The sequence below is a fragment of the Passer domesticus genome, chromosome 10 (genome assembly GCF_036417665.1).
Source record: "Passer domesticus isolate bPasDom1 chromosome 10, bPasDom1.hap1, whole genome shotgun sequence".
In the NCBI taxonomy this organism is placed as follows: Eukaryota; Metazoa; Chordata; class Aves; order Passeriformes; family Passeridae; genus Passer; species Passer domesticus.
This window is the reverse complement of record NC_087483.1, coordinates 35,537,526-35,560,938: the sequence shown is the minus strand read 5'-3', so window position 1 is coordinate 35,560,938 and position 23,413 is coordinate 35,537,526. Positions and strand designations below refer to the sequence as shown.

The window sequence follows — 23,413 nt, the reverse complement described above, 5'->3', positions numbered from 1 at the left end:
AACCTACACATAGGAAAATAAACACTGATATATAAGTGATAAAAAAAGTTTCAGAAAAGCATGGGACAATGCATAATAAAGTACTTAGTTAGACCTGTTGTCCTTGAAACTTGCAAAATTTTACAGACACCATCCTTGCAGTATTTTTTCATAGCTAGGATCAGAGTGCAAAGAGTAGAGGTCAATTAATGTAAAATACATATGAATAGCTCATTTTATATTCATGCTTTTTCTCTATTTCTTTCATAGCTCTATTATTTTTTCCCCACCCAGAAAAATAAAATACCTACTGACTTGAGCATTGAATGTATCCAGACAAGAAAACTATGAATACATATTGACTAAAATAAGGGATTTGGTTTTGGTTTTGTTGTTTTGTGTTAGTTTTTTGTGGAAATGCTCCTACAGTACTTAGCTGATTAGAAGAAGAATGTACAAACTGTATGGTTTAAACATGGTTAAATCTGCAGCAGAAGTGATGGAGCTAATCTTGGGGTGCTTCTCTGAGTAATGAGCTCCTCATGCTTTAGGCAGAGTTTTCCCTTGTGCTTGATGTAATCCCTATGGGGTAAATCTCAGATTCTTGCAGGAGAGAGGGTTGATAAATTGGGAAGAGTTTTTTGCCCTGAATCAGCAATGTGCTGGGGTCCAAAAACATCTTGTTACTATTTTAGCAAAATATATTCAGCCTGTAATTTTTAATGTGCTTTTTGGATGTAAAAATGTGGATGCCAGTAGGAGGTTGTGCATGTGATTATTCACAAGCTCACGACTTTCAGTGACTTTGGCAGTTCTCTGTTGACCTGGGAAGGCTGTAGATCATCCTCCCAGGATCAAACCTGCACTCCACTGAGGTGCAGTAGACTGAGCTGTAGATGTTGGGCAGGGGTGCTAAACCACTGTCATTAATTTTTTCTGCCTCTAACATTAATGTAGAGATAATGCTGGCTGGGAGTTCAGAGTCTTCTTCTTCTCCTGTGTTTCCTCAGAGCTTGGCAGGCACAGCAGCAGCGTGGCCCCTGTGGAGTGCCAGGGCCCTGGGCTGGGCATTTGGCAGTGTCAACCCTGGTGGCAAGGTCACCATAGAGCTGGCATCAGAACTCTTCTGCTTGTGAGAGTATGAGCAAACTGCTTTGAGGAGACAAATGGCACATCTGCTGTGTGCATACACACTCGTTTTCCCACAGCAAAGAGCCCTCACCCAATTGTTACAAAAGCAATTTGCGCAGAAAAACCCTTGGGGGACTCTAAACTGGTTCTATCTCTATAAGTTCCAATTCTTCAACCTCCTGTTCACCCACAACCACCTTTATTAGGATTGTTTTTCCTTCTTAGTTTCCCTCAGCCAGGAGATCTCTCATTTTACCAGCTGTATCCATCTCCAGAGACTCTCCTGAGCGAGGAGTTATTTCTTGCCTGGTAGATGGAGGACTGGCTCCTCAGCCTCTCCGTTTTGGCAAGCACATCCTTTACACTTACTTTCCACACCGCTTGGGGAATTTTTCCTTTAGCACTCCACAAACACTAGCAAGATATTTTTCTCTCCACTCAAATAAGATAGTTTAGAAAGGGAGTAATTGTTTCTCCCCTTTTATACAGCAGGAAATAAGCTGTGGGTTTGGGGTTAGTGACAGGAGGTCAATGGGAAATCCAAGTGTTGTGCTTTCTGATGCACTGTAACACAAAGCCTCTGACACAAATTTGTCCTTTTTTCCCCCTCTGATCAGCATTTTAATCTACTGCAATCTCCCTTTTTTCAAAATGTCATCATCCTTCCATCTTTTGGTATGACAAATAGAGACAGGCTGGAAAATGCTGTTGCTTCCCTGCTCAGAAATGGTCTTTCTTAAATAAGAATTGAAAGCAAAATGACAAATTCAGGAGTAAAAAGGGCTGGAAATAAAAACAAACCAAAGCAAAAGAGACATCTTATGAAATTATCTTCTTAGAGAGCTAAGGCAGAAAGCTGTGATTTGTCAACAATCTACCTGTAAGATTTTTGTCAATCGTCCCCCTTGAGGGAGAGAATGAAACTGATAAAAATCTTCAGTGAAGGCTGTGAATGTCATCATGCTATTTATTTCAGGTATTTACATTTCCCTAGGCTCATGCCATAATTAATTGAGAGAGACAACCTCTCAAAACACATAAATTAAGCTCTGTCTCTTCACTCTCAAAGGGAATTGTTTGGTTTTTTTTTTTTTCTCAAAAAGAGAGTTGTAACTCCTAATTTCAAAGGGTCCATGCCTTCATCTGCCATGGGGTCCTCAGGGACTTCAGCTTTGCTGTATTGTTCTTCATCACCCAATTGTGACTGAATGCTTGTAATTTAAGCACTGAGATAAAACAGAGCTTCTCCTGTGTAAATTCCATGTTGGGGGTGGGGACAAAAGATTTTCTTTGCAGGTTTATGCTGGTGGGGATCCTCAGAGCAGGGACAGCAGACTCAGCCACTTCTGAGTATGCTGAATGCTTGGTCATGCCAGCTTCACATACCACCTTGAGCATTTGCACAGCAGCTGCTGGCATGAAGAATTATTCCTTGGTTTTAGTTTCTTAGTGGTGCAGTGAAAATAAAGTATGTGAAATAGGATTAGACTGTATCACACCTAGATTTAACTGTGATGCTGCTGGTTTTGCAGAGTTGCCATACTAAGGGAGCTTCTTCAACAGACAATAATGTGAAATATATTTTTTCAACACATCTATAGTTTTTTTATAGAGAAAATAAGTGGATATTATAATTAATTCATTTCCCAGTCAACTTAAAGTTTCTGAATGTCAAGCTGCTGTATTTTAAACAGTACCATTAAATCCATCCATAATTTTTATTCATCACTTAAAACTAAAACATGGAGATTATTAAAAAAAAAAAAGGAATGGTCATTCTGGGCTGCTGAACAGGCAGAAGGCAGTGTCTTTTTCACATTTTGTTGGAACTGTAGCCCAGCCTGTGTCATTTCCAAGAGGTACCAGTGGAGTTCCTGCTGTGTTTGAAGGGAATTGTGTGTATGGACCTTCCAGGATCCTGTCCTGTGTGGTAACTGGTGCTCCAGTACAAACTACCTCATCCTTCCTCTGTTTTTCTTCTCTCCTCAAACCAGGACCAGGTGTTCCAGTTGTAAGTGTGCACAGGACAAGTAATACTGAAAGTGAGTATACCTCATGAAATAAGTAAATTTTCTTATCATCCCTAATTTCATAGAGGAGTGTGGGAGAGGGGAAAGAGAGCACATGAAAAATGTCATGCAAGAACATGAAAACTAATTCATATAAAGTGCTATTAATTACCTCTTAGCAACATCCACATCAGCAAATGGTAAGAAAAGCAGTTAACCCCCTAATACTTTTCCAGATTTTTAGATATCTTTTGGACTAAATGCATGTGACTCATCTTCTGTTTACACTTGAGTAAATGAGATGGCTGGTTGGTCTTCATCCTTTTCACTTCTTATGTAGATCATGCTGCCATTGCAGTACATCTTCTGTGTATTTGGAGATGTTTTTAGAGGTGTTTTTAAAATTACAATCCAATTATGTTGAAGTCAGGTACAGCCCTTGAATGATTGATCATAAAAGCTGACCTACATATGGTAATCTACTCCTTCTCTTCTATTTCTCAAACCAGAACATTTCCACTGACATTTTCAATGAAGACAAATCCAATAATAAAGGCTTTTTAGGAGGGTATTCTATACCTCTATTTGTGAAGTTTTACTCATTATTTTCTTGTATATTGATGCCAGTATTTACTGTTACTGTTTCCTGGCTGCTGAGGTGCTTTTTTAGTGGAAGACTGTCCTTCAGCAGTTGAATTTTCCTGGTGGTGCAGCAGAGGTAACAGCTCTGCCACCTGCAGCTCCACTGTGACTCCACTAGCATGGAAGTGTGGGTTACAGGAATGGGAGACAACTTTTCATTCAAAAGCACTAAACCAACTCTTACATATCCTCATTTCATTAATGGGATTATCCCCAGGATTTTTTCTCAGAATCCAGAAATCCTGAATTGCAGCTGTCTGCATCCCCTTTGTCCTGGGCCAGTCACTGTTCAGCGAGGCTAATCTTTCATGTTGAAGTACCATCCTGATAAAAAGTGCCATGCTATGAAGTGTTAATTAATATCTGCACTTTAGTTTCCTTTTTTTTTTTCTTTTCCTTTTTTTTTAAGGAAATTTATGTTTGCATTTTTGTTTGTGTTTGCAAAGCCCAGTTCCACAGCACACCCAGGACAGTGAGTTTTATCCAGCTCGGTAATGGTTAGCTATTGCTCAAATAAATGCATTTTGGACTCCTTTGGAAGTCCTCCTCCTTTCTGTGAAGGCAGGCTTTTGCTCTTTATTACCTGCATCTAAAGTACTATGGAGTGTGAATTACTGAAATTGAGATTTATGTGCAGCACCTTAGAGTAAAATAAAGCAAGTCAGGATAGAGGGACGTTGTTTGTTGTAACAACAAAAAAACAAATAATAAGAGGTAATTTACCATTAGTGTTTCAGTGCAAGATTAGATTATCCTCTTCAATTCATACAGGAATGATTAAGGATTATTTCAATTATTCCATCCTCAGACTATAATTATACCATTTTGGTTGACTGCCCAGAACAAGCATTCTCCTCAGATTATCTTTTTTGGCCCTAACTGAAGAGTTTATTATTTAATTTTAAAAATCTAAATTTTGGAAGCAAGATCGGTAATTTGAGTTAAAAAAAAAAAAAATTAAGAGAACAAATTAGCCATTCTTTCGTGTGTGTAAGGGTTGCTTCAAATTAGTCTGCAGCTTTAAACCAAGCTGATAATCTTGCACTTGGCTGAAGTGCAGAAGACAAATAAGGTCATGCAGTGACCACATTTAGCCGTGCTGGCTAAATATTGCCTTGGAATAGGTAATATTGGGGAAAAAGATGCCTGCATGAGGCTTAGGATATTGCACAGCAGAGCAGCCTTGTGCTGCTACAGCAGCTCTTAGGATTTGTCAGATGATGGTCATGTTGGTCATCAGAAATTTCCTTGGTGGTGCATAATGAAAACAAAGCCTGCCAAAGCCAAAAAATTGAAATGGCTGTATATATATTTTTAATTGAAAAGTAGTTGCATTATAAAAAATATTTACAGAGGGAATTAATTTACAAGATTCATTGCAAGATTAATTTGCAAGATCCTTGCACATTTGTCCTTTCTTAAAATTTTTTTTGAATCTTGATGTATCTCTGCTGTGATGATTCTCCACGCCTTTCAACATGTTTTTTCTTCCTGTTTTCTAGAGTTTTATATTTTGGAAAATAACCCTGTGTTGAAAGAAATTGTTCTTAAGAAAAAGAATTACAAGACTGAAATCAAAATGCTTCACATTGAGGATTACGGTAAATCTGGCAAAATGTTATTTTAGCAAGCCAAAACCTTTGTTTCAATGTTACTGTTTTTCATCTGTGTAACTACCAGCCTTTAATGTTTTGCTCTTTTCTTAAAAGAATTCCCTTTACAGTTGTCACTGCCAAAAGACTTCACGGATCGAAACCAGTATGCCCTTCTGTTAATAATGTAAGTATCCATTTGGAATCACTCAAAATAATAAAAAAGTGCTCCATAGAAAAGATTTAAATCTGAAATTAGATTTTTGTTTGGTTGGTTGGTTTTTCACCTTTTGTAGGAAAAAACATCTCATGGATTTGAGTTGAGAAATCAAAAGGCTTGTTCTTGGGAAGATTTGTGACAGGTGCTGTCTGGTAGAGACACCTGGGGTTTTTTTGTGCTCGTCAAACCTGACTGTGCTTTGCTGTACTTTCATGTTTGGGAGGCACGGGTGTTTCTGATGGTGCAGCTTTGAGTAGTTCTCTGGTGTTCCCTGGTCTCTTACTGATCCTGCCCACAGAGCATCTCACTCAGGGCATGTGCTCCTCTTTATCCCTGAGAGAAATCAGTAGGCCTTCCAGAAGGGGGTCAGTTGAGATGCATAAAGCAAAACTGCTTTTAGGAACTCCAGAATAAAATAAAAGTTACTTTTGATCATCAGTGGTTGAAGGCATGATAGGCACAATCCAAAGTCTGTGGATTTTTGTAGAAAAGCTGCATGGGAGGAGAATGGTATTCCCTGGAAACCTGTGCTGCTCTTTTAAAAGGAGATAGGATGTGTTTCTTGCAGGGGGAGTCAGCTTTTAAGTTGTGTGTCTGCACATGTGTAGCAGGGGAAAAGAACAGTCATGAGAGTGTTTGAAGCCTACCTGGGAATAGTGGTGATGGCCAGCTCAGGGCATCACTCCTGTCTCCACCCGAGCTCAGCATGGGTGGAGAGAGCATTCCTGGACCTACACAGAGCTTCTTCCAGTCCCAGTTGGAAAGAATTGATGTGAATTTCAGTAACAGACATGTAGGAGTGCACTACTAAATTGATGAAAATGCCATGGTACTGAGCTGTGCCACCTGGAGCAGATCTGCCCTTAGTGACAGCACAGATCCACTGTTGGATGTGAGGTGTTTACAGACCTGAGCTGCTGAATGATCCCAAATTCCTCTGCTCAGATCAGATAATAGGACAGAAAGGCACAAACCTCCTTATTTCTAAGCCCAGTTTGTGTTTTAAAACTCAGAATTTTCAGTTGCTATTATCTGCAGTTGTGGAAGCTCTCTGCTTTAATTGGCTCACGAACATATTTTTCTTCCCTTGTGGAGAAACAGGACACATGGATTTTATTTCATCTTTGCAGCATTTCCTGGCATGGTCTTGGAGGCATGATTATATTTTAAGCAGCTCTTATACAAGTGCCAAAGGCAAACTGACTCTGTGAGTTGACCCCAGCAGCACTGCAGGGACTTGCAAACACTTGTGCTTATTCCTGCTTCTGAGAGCAGGGAAACACGAAGGTGTAAGCAGTGCAACGCTCCCCTTTTCAAGTATCCCAGAAAAATACATAACCTGACAAGTCCCAGGCCAGAAATCACAGGAAAAGTAAAAAAAAATAAGCTAAAGAAAATACTATTTTGAATTGTTTTTCGATATCAAGAGTTGAAAGAAGTGAGAACAGCATTGAGTCAGGGTCTGAATTTAAATTTACCAAAGTTGTTGGTACCCAGTGAGCAAATAATGTGGCCAAGTCATGATGGTTATGTTTTATAATTGTTTTGGGGTTTTTATGATAAGCATGTGGGATAAAAAGGAAAGTCGTCAACTTATGAATACAAATTGTTGTATCTACATTTATATTATGGGGAGTTTTATTCTTTTAGGTCAGATTGTTTGCAATACTGAATTTTCAATGTTAGCTTTAGCAATTTTTAGAAAACCCTGTATATTGGTGAAAGTATGAAACTGAAAATTTTAAATCTGTCCTGGCTCATGTACTGTAGCATGTTTTGTGTCCTCCTTTTCCCTAGAAGAAAAAGAAGTTACATTAAGCTGTATTTCTTCAGCAGCTTTTTACAGACTTAAAGCTAAGGTTGCCAGCAATCCCTTTTTCTATTAAAGAGGTCCCCAAATGAAATATAAAACTGCAAACTGTCACTGAAGTTATGGGAGGTTCCCTTGTGGGATGATTATTTGAGCCTAATAAATTCTACCTAGCTCTTGAGAAAGAGCTGCTGGATATCTGTGGGTGTATAGGGGGTAATTTCTTGACCTACACAGCTCCAAATTGACATCCTAAGGTTTATTTCATGATCAGAAGTACTACTTTCAAAAAAAAAAAAAAAGAAAAAAAAAGAGAAAAGTATTCAGATCCAAGGAGAACATATAGCTTTTATAAGGAATGTTGATCAGTTATGTAGATGATATTTGACTTTTCTGAGTCAGAGTGGTTGGAACTGATGGAGAAACACCCTGCTCCTACTGCCAGCAGTGTTATGAGAACTGGGGGCTAATAACATGTGCTGTCTTTTGCACTGTTCAGCTGCCCCTGCTTGCTTTCTTCCATTCTCAGCCATGATATGATTATCATTATATTCCAGCCTTTGAGAGGAAAAACCTTGGAAAATGAGTGCTTATCAATGTCCTTGGTAAGAATGTTGGTTTAATTGTATGTCCATTTTTTTTGGAAAGAAGATTCTAAAAAACATCTTGATGCAGGAAACATACACTTAGAAATAGAAATCCAGAAGCTGCAAGAACAGAAAAGTGGAGTAATAGCAGAGAAGTGGGGTTTGCTTTCCCATCTCAGTAGCACAGCACTTTGAAGAGGGAAAAGAGAAAAGAGGGAGGAAGGGAGGCAGGTGATAAGTGATTTTATTATGGGGATGATGTTTGGTGTGATCTGTACTTTGGGTTTTTTTTCAAATCACTGAAAGCTAGTAACCATTTCAAAGGTGCATGACTATGAAAAGGCTTCTGTATGCATGCAAGGATGTCTGCAGGTGAATTTGAAATTCCAGCACATGGCCCCTACATACCTGGGTGTTTAGGCTGAATCCTGTAAGGAAGCTTGAGGAATCTGCTCCTGGTGTGAAACTGAGTACAGTTCCGTGTAGACATCCTTAAGCTCAGCTTTAGGATCAGGACCTGATTATGCTGTAACCATCAGCATAAAGATTGCATGAACATTCATCCATTAGCAGCTGCAAAGCAAGCTGCAATACTCAAATAGTAGGTCATTGTATTGCTGTGTTAAAATTTATGTCCATCTGGATGGCTGGGCTGCTTAACAGACCTCGTGTAGAAACCAGTTATGTTGGCTGGGACTCCTTTTCTTTCCAGAATTGTGATGAGTAGCCCATAAAATGTTAAATAGATTAAAACACTTTCCTTTCTTCCATTTGTTCTCCTAAACCACTGATAATGTTTCACACTCAGTTTCCTTCTGATGTAATACACACAGTGTAGCTATACATTAGAGAGCTGCACGGTAATTGCCTGAAAAAGTGATTACCATCTCTTTTCTATATAATTAAGATCAAAGTTTAAATTTCAAATCCTTGATTTCCTCATTATGGTTCACCTTACTCATTAAAAAAGTTGGAACATACTCTTCTTGGTAACACACAGGAAATGATTAAGTAAAGACTCTGGCATTTATTCTGGGTAATAAAATCAGAGCTGATAATCATTCTTTATTTTGCTTTGATTGAAATTAACCTCATTCCTTCAAATGTGTAGATAATGTATCTTAAATATCAGTATCTATTATTTAATGCCATTTAAAGTTGTCCAATATGTAAGTTGATATTGTAAAACTGAATCACTGGAAAGATTGTCCTGGAATTTGAGGGCGGGGGGAACCCAACTTCTTCAAAGTGGCAGTGAATTGTCTCTGAGAGGTTTCTATTTGTTTATTTGTTTAATTGTTTTCTTATAGTTTGCTCATAAGCATGGGTTGGTTTACTTGGTTTTGAACTGATGAAAGTTCTAGGCCTTGCACAAACAGTCAAACCTGTTTGTGTCCCCAGTGAATGCACTCTCAGGTCTGATAGCAAGATGAGGCAATAGGATTCGAAAGTGAATCTTCTGTGCAGCTTTGAGAACAAGCCATTAAAGGACTATAAGAAATATGGAGAGGCATAATGCAAATATTGGGAAATATATGTCTGCTGTCTCTCTGTGAAGGACAGAAGCACACCTCAGATACTCAAAATCATTTTATAGTGGCAACTGAAGAGTGGAGACCTTTTGGTGCTAATAGGAGTTCTGATATGTACCTCAATGGAAATAACTTTAAATGCTTATCACAGATTATTTATATGGACATTCTTGAAATAAACTAGCCACTGGAAAATTACTTCCTAAAGCAATGCATCAAACAACCCATCTTGCAGGGCTGGACAATATGTAGTGTTTAAATTCTGAGCCCAGCTATGACCTCCAAAAGGAGCTTAAGGAACCAATACTGTCAGTTCTCCCCCACAGAGAAACTTTCTCAGTGCTGTTTGTTGTTCCTTTTTTATTGGAGGAATTCACTAAGGGTGTCACCTTTGATTTAAAACACTATTTGGTTTTAAGCACTTTCTGGCTTAGAGAAGGGCTTGTAACTCCTATTCCTAAGTGTCTAGAAATACATCTGTATCCACCAGATGTATGTATAACTTAGATATAGGACACATATAAATCAAATTTGATCACTGTGTTAGTTTTGTTCTCACATTTAAAGGGAGGAAAGCAGGCTGACTCCCAATATTTTCACTTGTGTGGAATGTGTTAATCTGATGGAAAGTTACCTAGTCAAACATAGATATTTCTGATGTATTATTGTGGAAAGTTGGAAAAACTTACAAATAATTGTAACTGGTCTGAGGCTCCTATTATTGGAAGTAATGATAAATACTTTGTGAAAACATCTGTGTCAAGGTGTAGTTCTTCTGAAAACCTTGCTCTGTGCAATGAGCAGAAATGGGAAGTATTGTTCTGCTCCTTACTGCAAATAATAATGATTATATACTTCCTGAATTGTGTGTTTTCTGCAGAGCTCACTTGACAGTATTTCCAGACTTACTGTTTCACAATGTTAGTAATTAGTGTAATCACAACTGAATTGATTAAAAACACAAAAAAAAATGCCCTTATTTTCTTTTTATAAAGCCAAGAATAAACCTGATGTGCAAGATAATGGTAAATCAAGCATAACATGTTGTGGCTGAGTCTGTAACCAAATAATCCTGATCTCAGTACATGATATAGCAATTGAATAGATAGGTCTGACTGAATTTGAGAACACACACGTTCATCATGTGCTTGCTAATTAACTGAGTGATTACCTTGAAGATGGTCTGTGTTATCCACAGCCAAAGCCAGATACTGAATCAGCACGTTATTGTATTTATAAGACAGGACTTATTGGAGGATATTTTATCTCTCTTTCCTCCCCAGGGGTTACATAAGTCTATTTGGCAAAATAATAATTTCTGTCTTCATCTTTCTTTCACCTTATACAGGATATTCCCACAGACCATCCAATTTAATTTCCATACAGCCAGCACAGACACTTTTACATTTTAATTTGCATTCCACTGGCAGATGCAGCCTGCATAGAACTATTTTGCATTTTCTACAACTTCATGGTAGCCTGTTCTTTTATTCTGTGTTTATCTTGAGGGAAAATAATGACAAACTTCCCTTTTAAAACTGACATTTTACTTTCTTTGTAAGGAAAATAGTGTATTTGGCTTCAATGGAAAATCTTATTGTTCTTCTAGAAACTGCATTTTCCCATTCTTTTTCACCTTTTTGTGCTGTAAACCACCTTTTTTTTTTTTTGTCATAAAATAGACTTATCACTCCTGCCTGCATCCATTTCTTCGTATGAATTTTGATGGAGAAAATGGAATTTTCTCCAGTGTATGCTTTAGTCTTTGTACTCTATTTCAAAAAATCTATTCAAGGATACAATAATACAATTATTTTTGTTTTCTCAGATGACATCCTTCTTAATAGTATTGTATATCCTACAAAATGGTAATCAGGGTGCTGAATGAATTTACCTCATTGTGTGTTCAGTGAGACTTTACAAATGCTGCATGAGCCTTCCCAGAACTGAGCCAGCCATTAGTGATTTTGTTTGGGTCTTTTTTTCCTTGACTTTATTATAAGCAGCACTACCTGCTTTAATTTTCTGTGTCCTTCAGCAAAGTGTATTCAGGTATTGGCAGCACCCCAGCACAATGGTTATAAAGTTAAAGAAATTCTTTTGCTGCAGGGCTTGCTGCCCTAATGGGATGGAGTTGATGGAAGTGACAGTAGCTCAGCAGGGTTGCATAACCAACTGAACTCTGCCACGTAGGCTAAATAAAATATCAGAGCTCGGCACAGTGCATCACATTGTCAATAGTCTTCGTTTGTGTCTGGTGTGTTGGTATTTGCAGTGATGAAGCTCCAGGCAGCCAGTTGGTTACAGATAAGTTTCACATTGACTGGGACTCAGTGCTTGTCAACTCTGATAATGTCATCGTAGCTCGATTTGATGGCAGAGGGAGTGGATTTCAAGGCCTCAAGATCCTACAGGAGGTCCATCGATGCTTAGGATCAGTGGAAGTGAAGGACCAAATAGCAGCTGTAGAGTACGTATGTGCAAACTCTTCTTGCCTTTCACCCTGCCTCCACCTGGATGAGTGAGCATTTGGACTAAAACTGCCCAGAATGTTTTTTCTGCATTGTTATGTTTGGTTTTTAAAGCAGTTGCCAATTTTGAAACTTGAATCCTTCCATTACAAACAGTAAGGAAAAAAATCAAAGAGATGTTTTGGGGGTTTTCTTTGGCTTGGTGCTTCTCTTTGATAAAACTGTCCTGCTCTGTGCAATCCAAATATGCCACCTGAGCTAATTCATATTTGCCTGTACTTTGTAGGTAAATTTCTTGCTGTCCACATTAACATATAAATGCATTTGTATTACAATATTTTAGGTCTATATCATAGGATACTGCTCTCATTTAGACCACTAGAACTCCATTTGCTGTGTGCAATTACTCCAGAACTCTGTGGTGGAAATGAGAGCATTTTGGCAAATGCCTGTTATTTCTCATTTGCATTATCATTCTTAGACTGATATAATTCTACCAGGTGTAGAACAGAGTAATTTCTATCCGTGGAGCAGTCATGTATAGCTTTGACAACACTCCTTACTCAGGGTGTACATGTCAAAATGGCTCATACAAAGGTCTGGATGGAATTTTCTGGGATTTCCCAGGGAAAGACAAATTTTAAGCCAGATGTATTTTCTTCTTCTGAAAGGGGTCAGTGCTTCAACCGTTCCATGAATAAGCAGCTGTGTCTGATATTTCCCCTCAGGTTTTTCTGTCTTTTCTGTGTAAAATTCACCACAGATGATTAATGGCCTTGATGAGAGAGAATTAATTATTTGTATAATTATCTAGATTCAAGAAGTTCCATTCATATTACCTTCCTTTAGCTGGTGCTAGGCACCTGGTCAAAGCCAGACTTCTAAGCTCTAGTCAGTGGAAAATCCTGGCATTTCTGAGGCATGACCCTCCCCAGAATGAGAGAAGATTCCAACATGTGAACGAATGCTAAAGTGTTCTCTCTTCTCTCCATTAACTGAAAAGCAGATGTAAATGGATAATTTAGACAAGATGCTTAAATTCAGATATCTAAATTAAATGAGATGGGCCAAACACCATTTGCTCTATGAAAAAGGAATTAGGAAGCAAATCACATTTCCCAGTGCAGTACTACTTCTATGGATGTCATTTCTTCTTCTACCTGATCTCCATGCAATTCCTTAATGCACAAATAATGTTCTTTATATACTATATTCAAAAAGTAAAATCCATCATTTTACTTTGATGAAATTAAAAAAGAAACTTTTTTTTCCTTTCAGATCACTTCTGAAACAGCCCTTCATTGATCCTAAGAGACTGGGTATATTTGGAAAGGTAATGTACAAAAATAGCAGGCTGTATCATCATGATTTTTTAAGAAAGTGCTGTCAGTTCATAAACAAATATATTTATATATTTTCCAAAGACAATTTTAGTTATTAAAACAGAGGGGGAAAGCCATCCATAGTTTACTGTCTGTTCTGTACAGTAGTTTTCTCTCAGAACAGGTATGTAAGTCAATAAAATCAGTTTTATGGTATAACACTATTTGCATTTCAGAATCTGAAAGAGAAAGTATTTGTTAAAAATTCTGCTTTCTGCTTTCCTTAGAAATTTTTAATAGGGACTTGGGTTTTGTGAAAACTTGTTTGTTACAGTTTTATATCTGGTCTGCAGTTAAATTGACAATGTTGTCCTATAAAATACAGGTTTTATATCTGAATGTTTTACTGACCCTTGAGCTCAGCTGAGCACCTACCCTGTGGTTCTGTCAGCAAGTTCCTTGTTGCACCAGTGAGAAATCTTGCCTTTGCTATTTTATCAGCTGTGTGTCATTGCCCCTAGCATGAGATACAATGAGGCAAAGGCTCGACTTTTAGTAGCAAATTAAACAGCGTTTTACTGATGTCTATGAAAAAGCAGCAATTAGAAACACCCCACAATTGCTGCTTAATCTATGAACCGGCATGTGAAACCTTTTAAATTTGTTAATTTTTTTTTTTATTATTAAAAATGAAGCTGTTTTCTGCCTTTGAGCTCAAAGCAGTTACAAACCCTGATCAAGTACCCCCCAGTCATCACTTTTAGGAGCAGCATGTGTTTCTCCATGAAGTGCCTTAGTTCTCACTCTGCTGCTAAGTTGCTGCACAGCCTCAGGCAAGTCATTTAACCTGCCTGTCTCAGCCTGTCTGAATGCAAGATGAGGAGATTGACATTTGCCTCCTGCATGGTAGCATTTTGAGGACTGGCTGATGTTTGTGACTTATTAACATTTCACATGGACATGACCTTCCTCAAAGATCTGAGCTCCTGCTGCACTCCTTGAGCTAAGAAAGAAACTCTCACTGCAAGAGTTTCACTTGGGTCAAAACCAGTATTTGGGTTGTAATGGAGCAGCCAGAGATTTTCCAGCTGAGGATGTACAAGCAGGGCCAATTTTATGCACCAGGTTATCGTGGCACACACTTCTATTCAGGTTGTAATGCCTGTTACCAATGTGTGTGAAAGTACACAGGCATAGAAGCATCAACGTTTCTCCATATCCTCTTCCTCTTTCAATCCTTTGATTGAAAATACTGTTTCTGGAATGAAATCCCTGAGCAGCCAGAATTGCTTGGTTTTGCCTGCAGAAATTCTTTTCATTGCTACTTGAAAATTCCCACTTGTTTTCTGCCAGAGATTCGTCAGTATCTTTTTTCCTGAGAGTGATGTGATGAGACAGTTACTGAAGAGCATGCCTGTAACCATGGCTTTACATATCTGCCAAGACCTATCCCCAGTTTTCTTTTTTTTCATGAAATGTTATTGATTGCCATGTTCCTGCATTTATTTTCTGAAAGCTGTTGAGGAATGAAGAGTGGGAAATTCAATAAGCTTTCAACACTGCTTTGAATTCAGGGAAATTTCCCCTTTCCAAGTTAACCTTTCAGAGTTGTTTTTTTACTGTCAAAAGAAAAAAAGTCATAAAATTTAAAAGTCAGTTTTATACTTAACAATAAAAAATATATGTAACACCTTCTTAGGGTTAATTGTGTTTTTCCTCCACTCTGGTTGTTTTAGAGTCAATTAAAAATCTTTTTTGAAGCTCATTTCTTTTACATCACATACAGGAACGTGATAGGGAAACAAGGATTTTTTTAAAATATTTCTATGCATTAAATTTGCTGTACTGATGGAAACAGTATATGCACTTTGCTTGAAAATAAGTTGACTTTGTAATGGCTTAATGCTGATCTCATAAAACTGGACATGTACACTTTCAGGAAGCTCTCAAAGAGGTTTCAGAGCTACACAGAAGTAAAATTCTTGTCACAATTGATAATGTCAATGAGGCACAAGAGTAACAAGACTGTCCAGAAGGGCAGAGTGGGGAAAATTGCCAGGCAATCTGCCAATGCCCCCTTGCTTATCTCTGCGAGGGGTGCAAGCCTAAGTGATGCCTGATCCAAGTGCCTCCCTGAGCTGTTAGCCAGCTGTGGTTCCATGGAGTTTGTGGATTTATTAATGGAAATGAAAAGAGAGTTTAAAAATAAGTTACAATTCTACAGCCAATATCTTTCTAGAAAATGTGGCAATTAGGCTGCAACCCCAGAAACCCAGCAGGTGAGTGAGGCAGCACATGTTCTTGCATCAGGGCATATGGAATAGTAATGTCACTGTGAAATGCTTCTAAGAATTTATAAATAACTCACTCTGTAATGTTTTTGTCCTGGAAAGCCTGGCTGGAAGGAAGGACACAGGCACAAAGGGAAGAAACTCTCAGGAGAATTAAACAAGCTCTTAATGAAAACATGGAATAAATAATAAATAACCTGGCAATACCTGCCCTTGGATTAAAATTGTGCTGTGGAGCTACTAGGCAAGACACAAACAGAATATTAAACAAAAGTAAAAGCAGAGAAAACCCAAAGGCAGAGAAAAGCTGCTATTCTCTTAAGCTCTTTGAATTATACAAATTACAGGTGCCCACTCAGAAATTGTGTCTTAGGTGAAATCTACTCCTGCTCGTGAAAAGATCTGGATGGCTCTTAGCCTCCTGGGCTGAAATTTATGTGGGAAAAGAATAACTCCATTCCCCACACATTTCCTTTGAAAATCCAGCTCCTTTTTGGTATTTTCTTCAGTATGTCCATCCCTTAATATGGATTGATTGCAAAGAACAAGAAACTTCTTTGCTTAAACTTCTTAAATAAGGTTAAAGGGTTTTCAAATATTACCACTCTTCCACAGAAATCATCTGTTCAATAAATATTTAGACATGAAGAACAGGAGCAAGCAGCATTTGTAAAACTCCATGAGAAAACTGTAGGCACTTGATGCATAATCTTTTTTTGGATCAGCTGGTGTTTTGCATTATATTTTCCGTCGTGGGATAATTTTGTCTTCCTGAAGCGTGTTGTGCCAAACACAAAACAACAACAACAAAAAATACCTGATGAAATACCAATTTTTCTGTACCAATGAAGGGAAAACAGATGGCAAGTACAGAAATTTGAGCAGCCTGTAATATACAAGTAAATCAGTGATTCCAGGTGCCACATTCAGAATTCCATTTTCTGTGAGTCTAGAATGATTACAGGTGTACAGAAGTGGATTGCCAGTGTCATTTCAAGGAAGCCTGTGGTTTCAAGTTAAAGCTTTCAAAAAGGTTTCATGACTATCTGGTATCAGCTTTTCCAGGGGAGATGTGTTAGACTTCGGAGGTGGTGAAAAAAATGTTCAATACTCATTAACTGCCTAGATTAAAAGTCATGACCAGGTCAACGGGATCTTTATGCACCCTTAAACTATAAAAATGGTACCACTGGATTAGCACAACAAGTTTTAGCTTTATTCTTGGTAGAATGAAGTAAATCAACCAAAATTTCCATCCCATTGTCAGGGGTACGGTGGCTACATTACGTCAATGATCCTGAAATCCAGCGAGCGGCTCTTCAAGTGTGGAGCTGTGGTGGCACCAATCACAGACATGAAGTTATATGGTGAGTACTACCTGCCCTAAACCTGTGTGATACTTTATTCAAAATAACTTTTATTCATGGAGCTGCTATTTATTTTAACTAAGGGCAGATACATAACAATTTTAGTGAGATTTCACCTCACTGTCTTGGTCTCTTCTTTAAATGAAAGTAAAGCTGACACTGGGACAGTTCACCAAAACCCACAACAGACATGGTCTTATTGACAGCACTGATATTGCAGTTACCTCATTTCTTAAGAATCCTTTATGTATATCAGCATGAATCAAATCTTTTATTAGGAATGAATCCTTCAAAGTTAGCAGTGAATTCCGTACAATACCAGCCACGTTGTCATTCAATTACCAAACCAAAACAAAACTTTAATGGTCTGTTAGACTTTGGGTTTTAGCTTGTGTTTTCTTTTGGGTTTGTGTTTTTTTTATTGTTGGTTGGGGTTGGGGTTTTCTTTTGTGGGGGGAGTTGGCTAATTTTTGGTTGGTTTCCTTTTTTAACTATTTAAAAGTGGGTTTAAATGGTACATTCTGTGTCTCTAAATGAACATATTGACTTCATAGCTTAAATAGCTTCTGACTCTAGGTCAGAAATGATGAATTTTAAAAGAGAAATAACTTGGAATTCACAAGGTTTGTTGTTTTGATTCTTTTTTTATTTTTACAGCATCAGCTTTTTCAGAAAGATACCTTGGGATTCCATCAAAAGATGAAATTACCTATCAGGTAAGTTAGCACAAAGAAATAACTTAAAATTACCATTTTACTCTTAAAATGCAATTCAGTTACAGCTTTGTGTGTGTTTGCTCACTAGGCATCCAGTGTATTACACAATCTTCATGGTTTAAAAGAAGTGGATTTGCTAATACTTCATGGGACAGCTGATGGTAAGTATTTACAGATGAAGCTAATTTGGAGTCACAGCTTCTGATAGGCAGGTGTTCAAGGGCTGAGGCACACACCTAGCAGGTACATTTCCAGTTTCTTTTCCCCTCTGGTAGGATTTTTTTCTTTTGTTTCAACTGTCACTTCTAACTCTGAACTGGTGATGCTTTTCTTTGCTGAGGATTTGCACCTTTTAGGTGCTGTATGTTTCAATTTGTTTAAATCTTGTGGACCACTGTGATGCTAGTGAAAGGTATTACATGAATTATTAATAGCACAACATACATTTTTAATGTTGTCTTAAATTCATACAAATTCTGCAGAACTATCAGTACAGCTGATGAAGTGCATTACCAAATGGGAAGTTAATCTTTTCATCTAAGTAATTACAAGGTACTTGCAAACCTTCTGAAGCAGAAGCTACACAAAACCTTTTAATAGCAGCAGTACTTTTAGTAGTAGATTAAGACAGAGAATGCGTAACAGAGTAAGTTCTAGCACTTGAGATGGAATCACAAGATGTATGAATTGAGATAATTTTTAATTGCTGATTTCACTGCAGTGTATTCTTCTGAACTTTCTTAACTGATGTCTAAAGAATGAGCTTTGATGCAGGCACAAATTACAGTGATGCAAACAGCTGCTCTGTACAGACTCACATGCCTACTTCTCTCCCAGCATTTTCTGGTGGATGTGGGATAATACAAGGTTTCTTATTTTGAAGGGATAAGTGCCTCTCAGTGGCAAGGGCCGAGGTGACAGTGCCCATGCAGAGCTGGCACAGTGCCAGCCCATTATCCCTGATTTACCAAATCCATGTTATGGCTCCAAAGTGCAACCAGAGGGGTGCAAACCCTGTCCAGAGCTTCTCCCCATAGCACAGGGGGGAGGGTTGAAAATAAACTGGGTGACTGGGGAGGCATGAGGGGCTCAGGCTTTACTGATTGCAACAGGCAGCAGCAATTTCTGCCCCTCTGAACTGAGCTGGAGGGAAATGGGGCTTTGGTGATGTCTGAGCAATGCAGGGTTCTCTGCCCTGGCAGTCTGGTTGTCTGCTGCCTCTGCTCAATATCACATCCTGGGACACTGCCCAGCCCACTTGCACCCTAAACTCTGCAGGGTTAGACATGGTAATCATGGCTTTGCCACACAAAGATCAGGTTACTGATAGGTTCCAGGAAGTCCATTACCTAAAGAGTGGGGTGTAATGACCCCATGCAAGCAATACAAAATGCAGTGTGCTTTCTTTCAAGCAAATCAGAAGATTCCATGATGTTCAAACAGAATGGTTTTACACACCTCTGAGCTATCACAGTATGTGTAAATCAAGGGTAAACAGAGGAGTCCTCACTAAATGAAAAGTGTGGCTTCCCCTGGGGCTTCCAGCTCCTTCTCCAGAACCTCTGCTGTAACACCCTGTTGCTGGTGGGGCTGGCCTTAGAAATAGCTTCAGGTCCAGTAATTGCAGAGCCTGGAAATGTTTTCAGCCAAAGCTGTGTAACAGGTAAGTATTTCATATTACCGTAGCTGTTTCTAATAATATCAACTGTTTTCTTGCAGCTAAAGTTCACTTCCAGCATTCAGCAGAACTAATTAAGCGTCTAATAAAAGCTGGGGCTAATTACACTATGCAGGTATGTGCACCTGTGACTTTTCCTATAAACAAAGTTGAACATTTAACCTCCTGTTGCTATTTCTTCGCTGCAAAGGACCCTCTCTACCACAACACAGTGGTATTACCTCAATTTGCAGTTAGAACTCTGTTTAATACCATTTTTCTCACTGTTTGTATGGATATCAGGAGCTGTATCATCTTGTTGTTCTCCTGGGCTCTTTCTCCACTCTCTCATCTTTCTTTTTTTATCTGTTTATCCTACAATGCAATACAAAGTGCTCTAGAATCCATGGACACTCTTTGTAACATGGAGATGTCACTACTTTGGGTTCCTTTTTACCTAAAAAGGTATTGGGTCACATGAGAGTGATTTCCCCTTATTGTCAACATTTACATTTATTGGAAGAGCACAACAGAGCCTCTGTCAAGGCATGGGCTTGCATGGGACCCACCTGGAGCACAGGGATGCTGCTGGCAGAGGGTTTTGGTTGAATCAGTCTCTCCAAATACTCCTGATGCTTGTTGGCCATTGCAAATCCTGGGCTGAGGATCATCTGTAGTTTGCACTGGAGTGTGAGCTCGTGTCAGGGAGGAGGTGGCAGGAAGGGAGTTGGTGGCACTTGGGGAAGGAACAAGGACTTGAAATGTAGAATCTGTTCCTGCTGCCTGTGTGTTTTCAGCTGAGATGATGTGAAGGCCTGTGGAGAGAGGAAGAAGCAGGAATACAGAGTTCTCCCAGAAGAACCCTGTTGAGCTGCTCTCATGCAACCTTGTGATAACCTGGGTTTGAGGAGGCAGCTGAAGCTTTTTGCCTCAGGCCTCCTCTGGTCTCTTGTCTTGTGGCCTGGATTTCTTCATTCAGCCTGCAAGTCTTTGCTTAGCCTCACTTGGGAGAAATTCCCAATGGTATTTTTTTTAAGAGATGAAAATGCCCGCATCCACCCAAGGAGGGAGAGAAGATGGATGGGCTTTGGACCAGGCAGGAAGATAGTTAAGATATGAATAAAAAGGGGTTTTGCCAAACTCTTAGAAGTTGAAATATTGGGAGGTCCCTAAAAGCATGAGGTAATTAATCCTCATGGATGTTAATGGGATTTGGATGCCTAGGCACTATTGAAAATTCCAGCTAAAGTAAACTGTTGTAAGCACAATGGTTGAGAATATAGGTTTTTTCACTTCTTCAGATCCCACTGCAGTGGTTGTTTTATGTAAGTTCAAATTCCAAGAGAATGAGTCTTACTTTGGGTTTTATTAGCTTTCCTTGATGCCGTAAAACTAATGCTATCATTCTGTTGTCATCTAAAACATGTTGAAGATCAGAGAAAGAAAATTAGAGCCCTAAATATTTGAAAAGCCTTTAAAACCTATTTACTTTTTTTCCTGTCTCCTTTGCCAGATCTATCCGGATGAAGGTCATAACATTGCTTCTGAGAAAAGCAAATATCACCTTTACAGCACAATCCTTGGGTTTTTTAGTGCTTGTTTAAAGGAGGAGACACCAATTTTACCACAGGAACCTGAAGAGGATGAATAAGGAAGCCTATTTGTGTACTACTGAAGGGGACTTACTCTGTGGCTCAATAAAACCTTAAATAAAAGTGACTGTAAGATTGCAGATTCTGCAGAAGCTCAAGGGCAGCTAAAGGGTACCACAGTGGAACAGCACATTTACAGACAATGAGCTAATAAACTGGATTTCAACTACAAAGTCCAAACATATTACCAAGGGACAAAACCTTTACCTTTGTGGAAGGTCAGCTGTTGGTTACAGTTTCCTGGAAGAACTTAGTTTTGCATAAGTGTAGGGTTAGTGCATGTTTGTTATGTTAATCCTCACTGTTGGTTCTGTAAGTGATTGCTTGTTTTTTATTTTTGTTTTTCTTTCTGTTTTTAATTTAAAGGCACATCTTTATTCATCTTTGCATAAGGCACAACCTATCATAAGTATTATGGCCACTAATATTCTAAAAGGTGAACTGCAATCTAACACTGTAATGTTACAATAAGTGCAATTCTTCTGCTGTCTATTACACATAAGAAACCACAGAAATAATAAAGGGCACGGTATTTTCTCTAGTTTCTGCTCAAAGGGGATATTGTCTAGTGCATCATATAACGTGGTTATTGAAAATTATTTCCCCCACACAATTTAAGCATTTACAATTATTACTGTACCTATTAGTAACCAATAGGGGACTTTTTGGTGGTGTGCTCTTGGTCTTTATGTATATACCCAAGAATCCCTAAGCAGAAAATCTTCCTGAGCTTGAAGGAATTTTTTAAAGATGTAATTGACAGCTGTATTTGAAACAATATCTGCAATTGAAATCATTCCCCAGTCCAAAATGTATCTATTGTTTCCTTAAAATATGTTTGAGTTGTGTTTTGGTATTGTTTATAGTAGTTAATAGTTTGCTGGTTACACTCTAATTTTAGAATATGCTACTTTGTCACATGTAAATTAGATACATAAATATTAAATTATAGTTTCAGATAAAGAAAGTTTATTAACAATGTATAATGCCATTGAGTAATACTTTACTCCTCAAATGAAGACATATTTTGTACAGTGCATCTTCCTTTCCTCCAGTCTGCTCTCAGATATAATTCTGATGTTCATCGAGGTGGTGACGTAGCTCAAACACACCTTTACTTCTTACTCCAAGGCTGCTCATTCAGTCTCTTGCAACAAGATTTAGCTGCAACAGCATCACAGAGGAATGAAATGTTTTTCATTCAAGGCAAAGGAAGATCTGACAGGCTAGATTTTATTATTTATTCTGAGGGCAAGCCCCTCGTGCATCCATTTATTTGCCAGGGTGAAGTACAGCAATAGAAATTGAAACTATGAAACAAACAAGGCAGCCAGGTTGGGTCTGCAGAATATTAACTCTGGTCATGGAAAGCAAGTACAGTGTTGGTTTAATTTGAGATATCTTCCTGAAGGTATGTGAAAACTCCTGACAGATGCTGTGCCACTTATAGGGTAATAGCTGTAGTTTTCTTATTTCTGGATATATTCCAAATACTTTCCTATCTAATTAAGGTTTAATTTCTTGCAAGACTAAAAAGAAAGTAATTTTTGAAGGTAAATATGCTATTTAAGATGTAAAGTTCTGCATATTTTATGACAATGGGAATTGTTTTTAATGTAATGAAAAATCACCTGAAGCTTTTTTACTCATCACTTCCTTCTGGAATATTTTCTTTCACTGTTAGGATTTTTTTTTATGATGCAAATAATTAATTTGTCTGAAAGGCGTGGTTTTATGGAACACTGAAAAGGTCTCTTGTCTTTTAATGTTTAGTAATTCTCTCATTTTGTTAGCAATGTTCAACTATTTTTCAATTAGTTTAATACAATTTTAATGTGCAATGATATCTTGTTTTGGTCCCAGTGTCACCACAAAGCATGGCTTGGCTTTGTGGCATTTATACGACATATGGAGTACATATGTATAGTGTAGGTAAGGTATAATCTATGGGGGCTACAATGTGCACTACAGTAAGATCACACAAGACAACAACAAAAAATTAAGAGCAGAATTCAAACAAGGTTTTGCAAATCCTGTTTTCTATGGAGGAGTGTCGTTTTCAAGTCCTCTGTTGGCTGGGGCTGCTGCTTTGTGATTTTATAAATGACACCCGTCACTTAATAAACGCTCACCTGACAACACTGCTGCTTCTCCTCACCAGACATGCTCAATGAGCTCCTCACCCAGCTGAGTTCACTGAGGTTTTCCCAATTTGAGCCAAATGCACATGAAGGAAGCACAGGCTGTGGGTGCGTGCTGAGCCTGGACTCGGCGTGCGGAGGATTCGGGAAAAGGCCAATTCCCCCAAATGTGCTGGTGTTCCTCTGCAAAGCAGCCACTCCGTGCTCATGTTTGCCATGTGTCACACTTAGTTGGGTTCAGTTGCCTGCAAAAGGAATGCTTGTGTCTCAGCAGTGCTTGGGAAATGTTATCCC

General features: G+C 38.5%; 1 protein-coding gene across 8 annotated transcripts in view; it reads left to right on the top strand.

The window, feature by feature from the left end:
* DPP10 (dipeptidyl peptidase like 10) overlaps positions 1 to 23,119 on the top strand; it is a 430,530-nt gene extending 407,411 nt beyond the window's left edge. For all 8 annotated transcript variants that reach the window (XM_064435154.1, XM_064435153.1, XM_064435156.1 and 5 more), the window contains 10 exons: positions 3,105 to 3,152; positions 5,264 to 5,362; positions 5,471 to 5,540; positions 11,778 to 11,972; positions 13,252 to 13,306; positions 16,854 to 16,953; positions 17,611 to 17,669; positions 17,758 to 17,830; positions 19,389 to 19,462; positions 20,840 to 23,119. In XM_064435154.1, coding sequence (XP_064291224.1) covers positions 3,105 to 3,152; positions 5,264 to 5,362; positions 5,471 to 5,540; positions 11,778 to 11,972; positions 13,252 to 13,306; positions 16,854 to 16,953; positions 17,611 to 17,669; positions 17,758 to 17,830; positions 19,389 to 19,462; positions 20,840 to 20,977 — 911 coding nt within the window. In that variant the 3' untranslated portion in view covers positions 20,978 to 23,119. The remainder of the gene's footprint in view (positions 1 to 3,104; positions 3,153 to 5,263; positions 5,363 to 5,470; positions 5,541 to 11,777; positions 11,973 to 13,251; positions 13,307 to 16,853; positions 16,954 to 17,610; positions 17,670 to 17,757; positions 17,831 to 19,388; positions 19,463 to 20,839) is intronic.
* Positions 23,120 to 23,413: the final 294 nt, after the last annotated feature.